An 18,101-nucleotide genomic window follows, 5' to 3' on the forward strand; every position below is an offset into this window, starting at 1 on the left:
ATGACTCAGACCCTCAACAAAAGGGAGGACCCTCTTAACCTGGGCGGTGGCTGGGCATCCTCGGTCCCCTTCCGCACCTGGTCCTGCCACCGAAGGCGTAGAAGCACCCCAATATACAAGCGACGGCACTACTATGGCCCCAAGGCTGAGTATGAGCCCCCTAGGAAACAGCCTAAAAAACAGCACGGCCCAGGCCCTTGGTTCCAACCACCACCCCGACGGCCCTATTGGGCTGTGTACCCCAACTACGGGCCCTGGAGAGGGCACTGGCGCCCACCTGCCGCGGGATTCAGGAAGCCCCCCGGCCGGGTGCAAGTGATCCGGATGTATGGGCTGCACCCGTTCTGCCTTTGCTGCTGCTCCTGCTGGCGTGGGCCGCTCCACCCCGGCTGGGCGAGGCCCTACGGCAGGAAGAAGCGATGGTGCCGCAGGGGACGCGGCCTGCGCCGCCACCCTCGCCGCTCTTTCCAGAGGAGTCCCCCGGTGGATCTGAGCATGCTGCTGCGGCCGGTCAACCTGTACGGGTGGCGGGCACCCGGCATGCGCGCACCGCCTAACACCACCCAGTTCATCATGGACCAGATCTACAAGGACATGCGGGAGCAGGAGAAGCTGGAGCGCCAGCAGGAGGCGCTGCGGGCGCAGCAGGCCCAGGCGAGCTGCGCGGCCTCCCCGGCAACCTCTTTCGGAGACGACGCGCCCCCCAGCGGCAGAGAGGAAGACGCCGAGCTGCAGGAAACTTGGTATAACTTTGTGCAGAATCCCTCTCTAGTCTTCAGTCCGGCCTCCGGCAAGGAAAACCCATCTCCCACCCCGCAGTTGGTGGAGGAAGAGGAAGAGGAGAAAAACGATGACGGGGAATGTGATGAGGAGGTGTGCGAAGGGGAAGAGGAGGAGAGTGATGGGGAGGATGAAGAGGCGGAGGCCGAGGAGGATGAGGAGGAAGCCGAGGACGAAGAGGAGGTCGCAGAGGCTGAGTCTGTGGAGGAGGGGGAGGAAGAAGAAGAAGAGGAAATAGAAGAAGAGGAAGAGGGGGTGGCGGAGGAGGACGAACAGAGCGAGGAAGAGAACCCATTGCCTCTGGAAATGCCTTTATCAATCTTAGTAGGGGCTGAAGAAGACAGAGAGAACTTTGTAAACTGTACTTACTTAAGCCCGAAACAGATCATTCCTCAAGTGTCACAGGAAGCTCTGTTCATGATATAGGACATTAACTGTTAGACATCAGGAATGGGATGGAACTGATTTGAGGCTAAATGGATTAGCAGCTTATTAAAAACTAATTAAAAAGTGAGTTCCATCAATAAACATGTCCATGTAAACCCACCATCTTTGGCCACTATAAAATGTTTAAAAATTGATGTGTTTGTGTATGACTATGGGTGGGGGAGGGGAGCTTTCTGATATAATTTAATTGGAAATGATTAAAGGCCAAATATTTTATTACTACAGTTTGAATATTTTCATTGGTGTTTTCTGCTTTAGATATCTGAGAACTTTTTTTTTTCTTTTCTAAATTCTGGCAATGCTGAAAAATGTTTCTTCTTTTTGTAACAAATTTATACAACTTTTTGTTTAATGAGCTTGGAATCAACAGATTACTTTGTTAAATGCTTACAAAACACACACCATTGCTATTGAATGTCCCCCAGTGCTCTTAACATAACTGAAGCCATTTTAAAACATCTGTATTTAAAATGTATATAGCTATGTATTTCCCTATAGATTTTGCATCTTCAGAGTCCATTTTCGAGGGTTGTGTTTTGGTAACCCCATTTCCAGTCTCTTGTGGCATTGCTCATTTATATTCCTTATTCTACAGTGCTATGGATCTTCCTCAGAAGAACATGGAGTTGCTTCTGTGGAACTGGTTATCTGCCATGGCCTCAACAATCCATAATCCATGCATGGAGAGGATTCCCCATGGTCAGAAGTCAACTTGTACATCTAGTTAAAATCCAAGGTAACTGCAAACAATGGAACATAGCTTAGGTTTTGAAGCCTTGTTCCTGGATAATTCCTTGTCTTAAGTTCAGAGGAAGCATAAAGAATAGTTTTTGCAGAATGGATTTTTTTTAAAAAAAAAGAGTATTGGCCTTTTTGGGGGTGGAAAAGCCTACTATTTGTTTGCCTTTCAAAAGAAAGTAAAACCAAGCTGTGTGAGCTATTTTTCTGATCACCATCATTCAAAGTAACCGCATTTGTTCAAACAAGAGGCATTCAAGTCTCATAATTTAATGAAAGGTTCCATCCATAGCATATTCCTGGAATATTCCTAGATGATGAATTTGAACCTGCCTTCTCAATACTTGTAAGTATAGTTTCAATCACAACTAAGTATTTGTTGAAGAGAAGATGGTACTGGTGATATTTTACCTGGGTGTTGATTTTTATTCCTATGTCCTAGTGTATTACAGCTTTCAGAGTGATAAGCTTAAGCTGTTAAATAATTTAAAAAAAAGTTAAATGAAATATCCTGCTTCTCTTTTGTCATTATTTGAATACAAGAAATCTAATCAGTAACAAGCATGAATAGAAGAAAATGAACCTGACACAAACATTACAGGAATTTAATTGCACCAAACACTCCAAATTATAGCAGTGAAAAACCAAAGATTTACTTTCTACAATTTGAAATTTCTGGTGACCTATAAAAGCAGTTTGAAATTGACCATTTGGTTTTCTGTTTCTGTTCTAATGTATACATGTAGGGGAAAGCCATGGATCCTGCTTCTGATGCTGATCTGTAAATCCCTACAAGTTATAGCTCATAAATATTAGCCAACACAACTTAAATAATCACTAGGTCAAACCTAAGTATTGTCATTAAAGAAACCTTTTCATTTAGGATTGAATTTCTTCACAATCATATCTGGACACTACTCTTGCAACCAATTTTATTTTTAAATTAAAATCCTCAATATATTAGTTGCCTAAATATGTACAAAGTGTTATCCATTAGTCATTGGAAGGGATAGTAGGAACATAAGCAATGCCTCAAGGAGTTTACAAAAGTCATTATTCAACAAATATCTACTGAGCTATTGGTGCCAAGCACTGTTAATAGTGATAAGGATACAATGGTGAATAAGTAATATCTCTACTTGCTTACAGTTTACTAGAAAAAACAGGCATTAGATGAAGAGTTAGACAAATTAATCACCACAAGTTTTATGAAGGAAATGTACTGCTATGAAAGCATATCACAAGGGAACCAGAGGGAATCTGGGGATTTTTACTGTGGGTAGGTAGAGGTGTGGTCTGAAAGCCCAGATCTGGGAGTGAGTAACTTGGTGCTGTTGAGGAACTGAGGACTGAAGAACCAAAATATCCTGAAGAAGCAGCCAATAAGAAGTAAAGAGGTAGGCAGATGCCACACTATCTCTCCATGAATTTCCATGCTATCCCTTTCTTCTGAAATAGACACCAACAAAAACTAAAAGGAGAAAACTAATAGCAATTGATGATTCTCTACCAGAGTTCATTTTTTTTTTTTTTATTAGCCAGACATTATGATGGTTCCTTTACTAATTTTAAAGGCTAATAGGAAATGATTAAGGGTGTTAGGAGATACTTTTCAGACAGACTTTCCCAACTACTAGCACATAATGCAGGGGTCCTAGGGATTGTTGGAGCCACCATAGTTTTCAGCTCTCCTGGAAAATTGCTGCACAGTTTATTCAGTTCAACTTGACAGGGATTTATTGCACTCTAAAGTATTAGTATGGCATAGGATAAACCCAACTTTAATTTTAGAGGTAAGTGTACACTTGGAGAAGATTAATAGTTTTACAAAATATGTTCATTATTGTTCTTAAGCCATTTCAAAACTTGATGTCAGAGAGTACACAGCAAAAGCAAAGAGCCACTTTGTTTCTTTCAAGAGAGGAAATATTATTTCCTTTCTGTCAATTGTCAGAAAAAGAACACGATAAACCATATATATATTTGGAAAGCCCAAGCTCGATAAGGATCTTTGAGGTCTTGTCTCATGTTTTTTTTATATGTAGAGATTGTGGTATTTTCCTCTCCTAGTGACAGCATTTTAAAAATTTATCTTGATTACTTTGCACAGTAACTTAACATGGTTTTTCTGTGAAAATATTAACCTTCTAAGGATGGTAAATACACTTGACATTTAGAGATCAACTCTGAGTTTTGCATATGATTTCATAAAGTTCGATAACATCTATATGAAAAAGACAGTGTTTCCCACATATTTGGCTCCATGGACATAAACACAATAAGTGAAATAACCCATCTCCTGCCAGTTAACCCAACCCACAGAGTCTGGGAAATAAACGATACAAACATTGCCCATAGGTGATCTTGGGGTGGGGAATGGATGGGACTAAGAAAACAACTTTCTTAAGTTTAATTTTGGTTTTAGTAGCATAATAAAATGATACATTCAGCCAGGTGTGTATTCAGACAGGTTTCTATTAAAGTAATGTTACTATCAGTAAACGTGGTCTTCAATAGTTAGGGCCACCTGATCCTGCTTGCATTAAACAGAGAAAAAGTCTCTTTGTCTTAGAAGGTGAATTTTGTTGAGAATACACTCACAAGGAACTGGAGGAAAACTTTCCAAGTCCAGTTCAAAGTGAGAAAGGTGATTCGAGTTTTATAGTCCAAAGAGACAAAGAACTGGCAGGGATCCAGAAGAAAGCAGAAAATAAGGGAAGAAAAACTACGTAAATGTCATGGAATTCATTAAAATTGAGTAATGGTCGCCTGCTTCATTTTGCTCAGTCAGCATATCCTGTTATCTTATAGGCCATTCTCCTCTCTGCTGTCCATACAGGCTTTGATCTTGTCCTTCAAAGGGAGGAAGGTCCATATGGTGTTTCTGGCATGTCATTTCATCCTCCTTTGGATATTATCTTATCCCTGCAAGCAAAGCTGGAAGGTCTCGTTAATGTAACCAAGAATGGAGTAAACTTTTGAAATTAAATTATAGCAAACTATACCAGCAAGGGCTTTTAGGCTTGAAATGAATCAAAGCTGCTTGAGCAAAGGGATTATAATAACCATTTTCTAGCTACCAAAGACTATACTAAGCATTTTCCAACTAAAGGATTATATTGAGCATTTTTCAAACTATCCAATAATCAGTAATAACAATTTACAATTACCCTTAATATTAGTGCTTCTTAATCACTTTGACCATGATTATCTGTGTACTTAAAGCAAAATCAGATTGTGGCTGTATCTTAGCTTTTTGAATACTAGCCCTGCTCTTTATTTATTTAGTTTTAGCCAGTTAATGGAACAGAGCTCAAGATCAAGATCTGCTGATGAAAGAAAAGAAATGGGTTTGGGTCTGAGGACATGGCCTGGATCTGTGTGTTGGCACTCATGCTGTGTCTGTGTTCCCTCAATCATAGCAATCATACTCTATGACTTCTTGGTTTGTTGTGAAAACCAAATACACCAACAATTAGGAATAATTGTATTATAGATTGTAAATCACTGTTAATCATTACACACTAAACTATATTTTACAATCAGGTTTATCTCACTTAATTTTTGAACACTGGATCTGCCTCAGTTTATTCACAATGCCTCGGGAAAACTCAATTCATTGCCATTCTGAGATATTCAGATATTTTAGTTGTTATCACTGAATCCAGAATGAATGAACTTGTCCTTGAAATTCTATTTTGGCTTCTGATGGAGCAGTACCTAACTATTCAAGACGGGGTCCTTGGACCAGCAGCATCTGTACCACCCAACAATATGTTAGAAATGGAGATGCCCAGACTCCCTCAGGACCTACTGAATTAGCATCTGCATGGTAACAAGATCCTGGGGTGATAAACATGCACATTAAAGATCATGGAGAAGCCTCTTTGTGGTTTAAGGGTTAGACCCACTGCTTAGGCCTCAGGGTAGCTTAACTTATAACTTCATCACTTAACTTCAAAACTTCTATAACTTAACTGCTTTTATAACCATGACCTCAGGCATGTTGCTGAAATTTTGGCTTCTCATTTTCCTCATCTGTAGTTTCTAACTCATGAGGTTAAATAAGATTATTAGGATTAAATGAACCAGTAGTTGCCAAGCACTCAGAACAGTGGCATTCAATAATCACTAGTTATAATAAGAACAAGCATCCAATAAATACACAAATGAGAACATGGACATATTGTGTGGTGTCTGAAAGTCACTTGTTAATGATTACAACAGCCACTTTAAATGTAAAATCCCACAAGATAATTAACAAAACGATTCATTAACTCTGCCCTGTTTTCCCTAGAATAATTGTAAATGGATACATTATTTGAGCTGCACACATCCTTGTGCAGACTATGAGAACCAATTAAATCTCTAGACTCCAGATGGGGACAGTGGCCATGAGGATTAAAGGATAAAAAAGTGTGTATTGCAAATTAAATATCACCAAAAGCAAACTTTGTTTAAAATTCAGTTTTATTGAGATATATTCACATATCATACAATCATCCATGGTGTATAATCAATTGTTCACAGTACCATCATATAGTTGTGAATTCATCACCCCAATCTATTTTTAAACATTTTCCTTACAACAGAAAAAGTAAAAATAAGAATAAAAAATAAAAGTTAAAAAGAGCACCCAAATCATCCCCCCATCCTATTTTTCATTTAGTTTTTGTCCCCATTTTTCTACTCATCCATTCATTCACTGGATAAAGGGAGTGTGATCCATAAGGCTTTCACAATCACATTGTCACCCCTTGTAAGCTACATTGTTATGCAATCATCTTCAAGAGTCAAGGCTATTGGGTTGCAGTTTGTTAGTTTCAAATACTTACTTCTAGCTATTCCAATGCATTAATACCTAAAAAAGGTTATCTATATAGTGCATAGGAGTGCCCACCAGAGTGGCCTCTAGACTCCATTTGAAATCTCTCAGCCATTGAAACTTTATTTTGTTTCGTTTTGCATCCTCCTTTTGGTCAAGAAGATCTTCTCAATCCCATGATGTTGGGTCCAGATTCATCCTCAGGAGTCATATTCCACATTGCCAAGGAGATTTACACCCCTGGGAGTCAAATCCCACATAGGGGGAGGGTGGGTTCACCTGCCAAGTTGGCTTAGCTAGAGAGAGAGGGCCACATCTGAGCAACAAAGAGGTACTCAGGGGGAGACTGTTAGGCACAAGTATAAGCAGGTTTAGCCTCTCCTTTGCAGTAATGAGCTTCATAACGGTAAGCCCCAAGATAGAGGGCTTCGCATACCAAACTGCCAGTCCTCAATGTTTGTGAGAACATCAGCAACAATCCTGGTGAGGAAGTCCAACACTTCTGCATTTTCCTCCAGCTCCTCAGGGGGGCCCTGCATATATATTTCTTTATTCTCTGCCCAAATTACTTTGTGATGTGTTGCTATTTCACACTAACCTGTACAAACCTATCAGGTCTCACTTCCTATTCAAAGTTTCATGTTATGGTGTTTGAACAAACTATGAGTTAAACAAAACATTGTAGTGTTTGCCTTTGTTTCTGGTATAGTTCACTCAGAATGCTGTCTACAGGCTCCATTCAACTGTTGCTTGTCTCACAGCTTCACTCCTTCTCACAGTTGCTCAATATTCCATTGTATGCACACACCACAGTTCATTCTGTTCCTCAGTTGATGTACCCTGAAGTCACTTCCACCTGTTGCAAATCATGTATACTCTCTCCATAAACACCAGTGGGCTCTCAGATCCTGCAAGTATATGCCTTCTAGGTTCCAAGACCTTATGGCACCCACATACTTAGCTTCTTGTGAAACAACCCAAAAGCAAACTGTAAATGCCACTATATATAACTGTAGTTTTTGCCTAATTTCTTATTGATTGTGGTATTCCACTGACTGAGCTGGGAGATTCTAATATAAAATGCCAGACTAAGGACAAGGCTAAGTGACTCTATATGTGTTTCTTTCAGTGAATTCCCCAAAATCAGTGTTCACCTTTCAAAAAAAAGTTCCCTTTTTAAAGAAGTTTTATGAATTCTATACTTAATATTCACTGCAATAAATCCATGACCTCAAGATATTTACTAGCACAAATATTTAAATATAGAACAAAATTTTGTAAAACCTTTTCCTTTCTCTCTTTTACCAGCTCTATTTTCCTTATGTAGTTTATGGTCTACCACTGTTAATATAAAACTGCCACCTAGTGGCAAAGGTAAAATATTTAAATGTGATCTAATGATCACTATGTTCTTGTTGGATCTTTACAGATGCAACTTAAAGGACTCATAATGCATTAATATACATAAAAGGAGTATTGTATAGGTGTTGGCATAAAGCATCAATTAAGAGGTATTGCTTATTTGAGTATTACCATTTGCCTTCCAGAAACTGTTTAATAATTAGTATCATTTGAGCTACAAGACTAAGCCATAAATATACACTATCAACATGTGTAAAGGAAGGGAGGAAAAGGTAGGTTCACTAGTGGAATGGGTAAATTCAAGAGACCTTGGATTTCCATAAGTTATTGTAATAATGTCTTTATACTGTTAATAGTTTATCTAAAGGCATTTTTACAATAAATCTACTTTGAATTCCTTTTCCATTAACACAACTAATATTGGCAGTCTGCACTAATAGTATATTTGCTTTGCTTTTAATACTAACAGCAGAGCAGACAATTAACAAATTTGTGATTTATCTTTATATGCTTACATTTTGAATCCAAAATGCCAAGCTAAATAATGCTTAATACTTTATTCCTGAGAAATAAAAATGATAGCCTGTTCTTGTTGACCTAGTTTTAAATGCAGGACTTGTGATAGTCAATCATCTTTTGGGACTGGGTCATCCTTTAATTTGTTGATGGTCTTTGCAATGGCTAATTAGTGTACAACTTGTTAAGGAAAGAGATAAATCTGCTTGTTTGTTTGTCTGGCACCCAGAGGATAATGTTATTACTGCCCTATTTCTAGCTGCTTCACTATTTTTGTAGAAAGCATAAATCAGTGCTAAGGATAGATTCTGCCTTAGCCTTAGGGCAGTTTCTACATTTTTCTACTTCCTTAGAAATGCAATTGATTTTTCCAGAACCCCTTTAGAAAGAATAGCTACTTCAGCTCTATATTCTTTTAACACTTCTCTTCATTGATACTTCTATTATCCTTCCTCTTTTTTTATTATAGTTAGTTGTGCATGACTGTCTTCTGCCTATAGAGGCCTAGATGGTAAGGAATTCATTATCTGTGTTTCTGGTGTTTTCTAGAGTAGTCTTATACATAATAAGCTCTGAATAAATATTTTTAATATTAATAAAGAATGAATAAAATCAAATTCTAAATTCTAATAGGGGAGCAAATTGACTTATTCATGATGTGTGTTCTAAAAATAAACTACTTTCAGTAGGAGAGAGAGAGAAAATGGAGCAAGGAGGAGTTACTGGATTAACAGACACCCCAACCACATGTCCTGCACTCTTAACTCTGTTATACATTATACAGATCCTTGTGGGAACTGAAACAAAATACTTTTAATGAGGAAGCTCTGGTCTCCAACTTGCTGGGTCACAAAATCACCTTCAATATAAACTACCTCGATTATGCTCAAAATAATGTTTCTCTTAAAATGCACCTTAAAGTTCATGATAATAACTACTCCGTGTTTAAACTAGCCTTTGCTTCGCTTACCAGAGAGGAAGCTGATGCTCAGAGCTTTTGACTCATCTGACTTCCCATAGCTAATAGGAGACGAGATGGGAAGCCACACTGTTTCCTTATATCATTAACACCACCCCGTAAAATACAGGAGAAAATCTCCTTCTTAGAGAGAGGGGAGTAGGATGAAATTTTAGATTAGTTCATATTACTCAAGGACAGAACTTTGATTCACTATCTAAAGCCAAACTTATGCAGTCATACTGCATATTATAACACTGTACTTGGAGAAATGCTGAGTCTCTTTAATTGATGGCCAAAGGTTCTGTGATAAATTATTTACAGTGTAAATTTTAAAGAAGAAAAGAAGCAGAGTGCAAAACTATGCTAGAATATTCACATAGAGAGGTTTCTTGTTCCCTTTTTCTCTTCTGTGGTGAACTTATAAAGCTCACTCTGATTGCAGGATGCTTGATTCTCTAAATTAGGAATCAGCTGTTGCTAATCGAAATGGGTGGAAATGGAAAATTGCTGGCTACTGGCAGGAGAAGAGCCAGAGGGCTGCCACATGGCAGCCACAGTTAGGAAAAAATTAAAATACATTGAAGAAAAAAGCAGTAGCCAATGTCAAGAGGTCGCTTGAAAGTAGATGGGCATAATGAAGCTACATGTAAAAGCTGAGAAAGGCTTGCCATCCGGGAAACATCAGGAATTACAGAGTAGGCAAGAATATAAATAGAAAACAACGTGATAGAGACCTAATAGGAAATAATAACAGCTCTTCAAAGCTTAAACTAGGGATGATACTGTGTAAAGTATTACAACTACCATGAGTATGGACAAAAGACAGTTTAATTTTTGGTGAACATTAAAACTCTATGTTCTTCAAAATATCGTTTATGTCTATGTTCATCTAAACACCCCGAATTGTTCTTCACCACTCCTTTAGTTTGACTTTTTTCCTTATAAATCATTATTAGATTTTGCATTTATCATGAAAGAGTTGCTAACTAATAATGCACAATGAATATAGTAGCATAGATTACTTATCCAGTTTAGCAAAGTTTTTACTTAGAAAAAGGAGAAGATGACCTTTAGGGAATAGAACAAGATTTCATGGGGATTCAAATGTCGTGATGCATTGTCCATAGAGGCTGGAGGGAGAAAGCTTGCTGGTCTAGCTAACATGCACGAGATAGGTCCACAATACTTGGCTAAAATTCTTGAGACCAAGTGTATTTTGGAATGCAGACATTTTCACCCCTCAGCATGTTCATTATTATTAGTCATTTCTATAAGAAAACTTATAGAACACCAAAGTTTGGATTTGTAACACATACACCTTGCAAACTGAAGATAATCTGTGCCTACTGAATTTAACATAATGTAGGAGTAGTAGCAAGTAATTAAAATGATTTTACCAGGCAGGGATCAAATTTACTTAAATCCTGGGGAAGTCTTGTACACATCTAGTGACCATTTCCCAGCCCTGGCCTACTTCCTCCACTCCTTTTCTATTGTGTGCAGATATTTCAATATGTTTCCATTCCACAGCATGGAGGAGACGTTAGGTCGAATGGAATGACCTGACCCCTGACCGTACCTCAAACCTGAAACCTGGAACAAGCATTTCCAGCTGCTGATCAGGGCGGGAGCTCTCAGTAGCGTGCCCCTCATCCCTGGGGTTGTACAAATACTCAGCTGTCAGGTAGTACAGACATCTCTGATCTCCAATGCAAATCAGAGTGTGTGGAGTCACCATCCACCGACCTTGACCCACCTTTCTGGAGGACGGTCCACAATGGGATCTCTTTTGGACCTTTTTGTGCCGTGTCCATAATTAAAGCCGTCTTTTGTTGAAAGCCATATGCTGCAAGTCTTTGTTGTGCCCGAGCCTGTTCCCATGACACACTGTGTAGCCACTCACTCCACACTTACCCAGATAGATAAATTCATCTTAATGCATGTCTTAGTTTCCTAGGTTGCCATAACGGAGTACCACACTCTAGGTGGCTTAAAACAACAGAAATTTGCTGTCTCAGCATCTGGAGGCTTAAAGTCTGAAATTGTGATGTTTAGAAGGGGCTTACTCTCTCTCTGAAACCTGTAGGAATGAATGCTTGTTTCTTCTAGCTTCTGCTGCTGGCATTCCTTGGTGTTACCTGGCTTGCGGATGTATCACTCCAATGTCTGCCTCTGTCCTCACATGGATTTCTTCCCTGTGATGTCCTTGTAAGAGCACCAGTCATATGGGATTAGGATACCCACACCCATCCCCCATCCCCCAAATTTAGTATGATCTCATCTTAACTTGAATACATCTGCAAAGACCATATTTCCAAATAAGGTCACAGTCACAGTTACCAGGGACTAGTTCTTCAACACATCTTTTGGGGGGAAAGAATCCAACCCACAACAGCATCTAAGAGTCATTTCCATCCCTTGACCAAATATACCACTGAGACCTAAAGCTAAAAAATATATTCCTATGACAAAAACATTTCTTTTTGGTATACCACTAACTCTTGGTTATCTATGAAAGATGGTAAGGATAGAGATAATCTAAGAAGGTATAATGAGAATAATTTATATTTACCTTTGCCTCACAAAAGTTATGTGTCTTCTACAGTAGATTCACTTCTTAATGATGTTTTCCTCTTTGTGTGTGTGAGGGAGGGTGGTACTTTCATAAACATACATTTAAAGCAGAGAGCAGGCCCAATTTGGGGAGCCATCCATCCATTCATTCATTCATCTATTATGTTTTGTGTCTCTACTATATGTCAGGCATTATCCTAAGCACTATAAATACATCTAGGGATGTTATTCAAACTATTTAGTCACTGATACCGTGAGCAACAATCAATGAGAACAAGTAGTGACCAAATAGCACCCTAGAAATAACTGCATAAAACCTAGTCTCTGCTCCCAAGGTGCTTACCATTTAGTGGGGAAGATCCATGAGTCAATACGAAGTCACCAAACAGTGTGACAACTGATCTAATAAGAGTTAACTACAAAATGCATAAAACATCTTCAAATAATCCATCACTATATTTTCTCCTCATTTGAACTCTTGTCTGTTCCATAATTCTTGCATTAAAAAATTCAAAATCCAGAGATATCTGGTTAACCAAGAATTATCTTCAGAACATGTGAATTAATTTAAAATCATTTTTGGAGAGACTTTTTGGAAAGAGTTGACTTTTGAAGTTAGTAACCTTTATACACACACACACACACACAATTACATATACATATTTATGTATATATATGACATAAATTTCACTTAGCTGCTAAGTCACCCATTTAAAACTACCTGTAACATCACATGTAAAAATTACAATGTGGATCATATTTCATGTTAAATTTGCCTTCAGAAAATGCAGTGATTCTCTAAGACATTTATCAAACACATCAGAAATTGAAGCCAAGAAAACTTAATCTATTTTTATCTGAATCAGCCAGCTAAATTATCTGCAATAAACTTGCCTGATTTGGGGACCTAGTAAAAAATGCTCAGAAACAATTACATGTGTTTTAGGAGAAATACTTTTGCTAATTTGTAAGACATAATTCAGAAATTCTTATATATGTTAGGATCTTTAAAAACTTTTAACATTGCTCATTATTTTTAAATTGCAAAACTTGCCTGGAATGTAAGTTTTATACCCATAATCAAATTGGAGTTTATATATTTTCTGAAAATATTTCTAGGCATAGAGAAAAAATTAGAAGTCAAGCCCTAATGTATAAGCCAAAGCTATATGCCATTCTAATACCAGTTTAGTTGGGAATCAAAATTGTGCACATGCACACATTGTAGGTCCAACTAATTAGATTGTATTTCCTGGCTGGGCCACCTCAGTTACTTGAAATACGAGAACATTATACTTGTTTTTCTTCTTACATTTGTCATTAGGTATTATGCAGCATGATGGTGCATTGCAGATGTTGCCTTGACTTTTGTTAATTTCCTCTAGGTGGCGATCTTTTCAAAGAAGCTAGGCAGGCCCCTCCACCTAACGGAAGGGAGCTAGTAACAACACCTAGTATTTATACTCGACACTAGCTTCCACTTTCATCTCCACTGGAAAAAAATAATTTGGGGATGCAATATAATTTTAAATTGTTTCCAAAATCTCACAAAACTGAAGAGATGTCTGTTATCTTCTTCTATAAAAATTTAAATACACATTTGAAAAAAGTTATTTCAAAAATTTTAATTTGAATTTATCTGAGGTTTTTATAAATTGGTTATTTATGGAGGTGATTGTAAAAAGTGTATTCAAATTTTAATCTCTTGGATACCTGTCCATAGTACTTTTTTTTTTTTTTGCTATAACGCTGATATTGTTAGTTAATGAAATGCTTTTTTGATCTCAAGTTTGGTAATTGTTTGTTCACACTGTCCACAGTTGCTGTTTTGTGAAAACTCATCCATGTGGATACCCCACTGTTAAATAAGGAGAAGCAGCTAGATAGGGCTAAATCAGCTTGCCTCTCATGTCCTTTCGTTATATATTAAGAGACAGAAAGACAATAACATAGAAGAAGACTCAGAGAATACTTGAATGTTGATGAATGATATGGAGTGAAAATATCTAAAGCTCAGTAAAATAACACTTTCTCTTTCCGTAATCTCCTTATCCCATGCATTATCTAAGACACCCGTATACACTTGACATATGTATATATAAATTGAGCTATCCTCTGCTTTGAAACATCACCTTTTGCTTTGTAAGTTCCTTAGTTCCACTTGAAAGCTTTAACTATCAGGAGAGTCAGGAGCATGACTCCAATTTCTCTTTATTAAACGCTGCCACAGAGTTATTTAAATATTCCTATAATCCTTCAAGGAAAGTAGGGTACAGAATTAAAAGAAAAACTAATATTTATGTAGCAGTTTGCACAGCAACTTCACATTTGCTCAATACTTTGAAACTTTCAACAACCCTGAGCAGCTAGACAGCAGGAGTTACCATTTTCATTTTATAGAGGAACCTCAAAGAAGGTAATGCCTTTCATCAAGGTCAAAAACTTGGCAATTGAAAAGTCAGAACTCAATGCCTTTTCATTTTCCTTTGTAAACTAAGTAGATTTTTGGCTGTAATCAGCTCTTTACAATGAGACCCAAATTCTCTCTCCATTGCCTTCCCTTTGCCCTTACCTACCCACACACGCCATGAGGTTACTGCTGTATTCCACAAGAGGAGTTTTTCAAATTAGAAGTCAAGTTCCTCCAACTAAATAGCCCCTGGGAAAGGATTTATTGAACCACTTTACAAGAACTTCTCAACTTTCTCTTTGGTACCCTGAGCAGAGGCCATCAGTGCTAATATTAAGCATTGGAGTTCATTGGGCTGACACTGAAACCTTAGCCAGAGTTCCATTTGGATCCTTGACAGGCTAACTCCATGTATCTTACAATTTTATCCTTGGCCACTGCCCAAAATGCAAGGTACATTAACTCCCCTACCCCCAAACACTTATCTCAATTTTTCTGTCCACCTTCCTCTAAAGTTTCATTGATGTGCCTTCTCTGTGATCCCTCTTCTCACCATTGTCCTCCTTTTATACCCTCAGCTGGGGCTTGCTGCATAGTTTGTGGGGTTCAGTGCAAAATGAAAATGCAGGGCACCTTGTGCAACAAGGAGGAGAAAAAGTATTTTTCTTCTGCTATCTCCTTATAAACCTGCCATGGCTTTTGTTATTTGGTATTTAATGTCATGCTCTCCTGGACACAGAGATACTTGCAGAGCAATTGCAGATTCTCATGGGTGCACTATGAGTGCTGGGCTTGCATGCCTGACACCAACCCTCCCCACACCTAGGCCCAGGCCCCTCCTGGGGTGGCAGCAGTCACTGGGCAGGGGCAGAGGAGCAGGTGACTGTGATCCTGTCCTGGGGAAGTAAAGAGGTAGGGAGGCAAGGGAGGAGAAGGGACCATATGTGAGCTGAGGTTCCAAGTCCCTGGTGCATGGTTTATTTTCCCTTCAGATGTCACATACAAAACACAAATTCAAAAATAAAATTGTTAGGAATTTAAAGATGGCATCCACAGTGTTAAGCCCCAAGGGCAGGGCACCTTTTGAGAATAAGGCCCTGTGTGACTGCAATGATAAAACATCCATGAACTGGGCCTTGCCTTTCATGGTAAACAGATTTCCTAACATTTTCAACCCTTTCACACTTTGGGCCTTCTGTCTTCCTGAAACTGGGAGCTCCTCAAAGGAACTTGGCTTCTTTTGAAGCTGCTTGAGCATTCATTGCTTATCTTTTATGTTCATGAGAACTGGGTGAGGAGGTGCAGTCTCCCATCTCTACAGTCCTGCCTCATTTATAGACCATTAGTCTTTCAACCTAATGTAAATGTGGTGCATTTCATTGTTGTAGCTCCTCTACACCACTCCTTTTCATCTGTACAGCCTCCTGTACACTTTACCTTCCACCAATAATTTTTTTGCTCCTAGAGTATGTTCTTGCTCTCCACTCTCAAACCCTGCCATCCTTCTAGCTATGTGGTGACCCCTGCAACAGTTGTTACTACACAGGCCTTTGAACTCAACTCCATTGGCTTTCAACTCCATTCTTAGTCATTTAATTTTGACCTCCTGTCCTGAGCCTTGTCATCACTTGGAGCCACTAGATGAATGAAATCTTACATTTTCATTTCTATTTTTTCACAACTTTTTTCTCTTATTCTGTTTTCCAGCCCCTTATTTTCATAAGGAATAACACAATTTCCTAGGAGCAACAAACAGATTCTTTGGATGCAGAAGAAATAGGTTTTTATTTTCCTTTGAGGGTTTTAAATTGACACATATTAAATTGTCCTGTGCCACACCTTTCACATCTATTTACATTGATTGTATGTATTTCTGACAATCTTATCACATTTCCAACAATTTTACACACACATACATGTGCACACACATATTTCCATTCTGGAGATTTGAGGAGAGGGAGCTTCAGCTTACTTCTCCATTCTCCATTCCCTCACCTTTTCATGCAGACTCATTACACATTTTCCTTTGACTTCATTGAGACCTCCAGACCCTCCAACACTCCATTTTCTTTCAGTCTGCAAAGCCCTTTCTGACTTCACTTTAATCAGTAGTATGTCTAAATCTCATGGTCTATTACTGGAACTACTTTCTTAAAAATATCCTCATATCCCTGTCTTTCCATTGAGCCAGCCCAGAAAACCATGAACTCTAGATCAATAATAATGATAAAAATAGAACCAAACATTATTACATGCTTCATATGTCTCATCTTGGTTTTATCTAATTTAATCTCCACAATGATCTTATTAGGTAAATTTAATTATCCTCAATTTACAGATAAGGAAACAGAGGATAGGCAAGGTTAAATAACTTGCTCGTAATATCTCTGAGGTTAAAATTTGTGGTTCTCAAACTTTAGTATGTAACAGTATCATTTTAAGACCTTGTTAAAAAAGAAGATTCCTGTGTCTTAACCCAAAGATTCTGATTTGGCAATGTTTGCATGGGGTACAGGAAGCTGCATATCTAACAAGCTTCCCAGATGATTTTGTTAGAGATACTCACTCAAGACTTCCATAACTGTCCTTTCATTCGGCCTTCATTAGGACTTCCCCTGGGTAGAGGGGAGACTAGCAGAGATGGAGGGCAACATGGAGAGCCCTCTGAATTCCTTGTGGTCTCTGTTGGTCCCATTAGTATTGACCTCTTGTAAACAAAGTGAGATTAGAATGATCTGTGTCCAAGACCAAACAGACTTGAAAAATAAATCATACAATGAATAACAAAATATCAGCCCTCACAATCAGAACTTTATGCTTAAAAAGCTTTAAGTTATTGAATCAACTTGAAAGTGCAGCATTAGTTATGATTGTCTAATACATAATTCTAATGATTTTTTACCATTCTGACTTTTCATAAAAATTTTCCAGAGAGTAACAGTTCCTATAATCTGTTGCAATAGTTCTAGTTCTGACCATTAGAAATAAACCACAGAGACATGCACTGATTGTATGTAATTATTCATATAGTGATTACGAGGGAGATAAATAAGATTAAAAATCTTGTTATAATAAAATCACGTATAAAAATCTTATAAACACATACAATTTTAAATGCCTTAATAGCAGGAACAGCCAGAATTTATGTTGTTGTTGTTTAATAACCTGTGATTTTTCTGCCTTGTAAATAATACATGCATTGTAAAGAGAATAGCCTTTGAAAGTCTGGGACTTTAAATGTTTTAAAGGGATTTTCACTCTTCTACAATTCCTACACTTGCATATTAACCTAGTTTAACTGCATTCTTATTATTCAAAAGTCTGATAGTTGTTTGTTTACCCAGCATATCTGAAGAACCTCTGAGATGTTATATTCCATTCCTTTTTTTCCTTCTGTCAGTGGCTGCTTTATTAGATATAGACAGCTGGGTTAGCATATGTTTCTTTAAAGGAAACGTTAAAATTTGGAAAGCACATTTTTAAAACCA

At 38.1% G+C, this 18,101-nt stretch overlaps 1 protein-coding gene across 1 annotated transcript; it reads left to right on the forward strand.

Moving 5' to 3' along the window:
• Positions 1-1,206, forward strand: CCER1 (coiled-coil glutamate rich protein 1). Its single transcript, XM_037845102.1, has one exon. It carries the CDS (start codon positions 1-3, stop codon positions 1,204-1,206), a length of 1,206 nt encoding a protein of 401 aa, XP_037701030.1.
• The last annotated feature ends 16,895 nt before the right edge of the window (positions 1,207-18,101 follow it).

The sequence above is a fragment of the Choloepus didactylus genome, chromosome 8, assembly GCF_015220235.1.
Source record: "Choloepus didactylus isolate mChoDid1 chromosome 8, mChoDid1.pri, whole genome shotgun sequence".
Classification (NCBI taxonomy): domain Eukaryota; kingdom Metazoa; phylum Chordata; class Mammalia; order Pilosa; family Megalonychidae; genus Choloepus; species Choloepus didactylus.

Coding starts and splice junctions, on each gene's coding strand:
- CCER1 (XM_037845102.1), top strand. CDS start 1: ATGACTCAGACCCTCAACAAAAGGGAGGACCCTCTTAACCTGGGCGGT.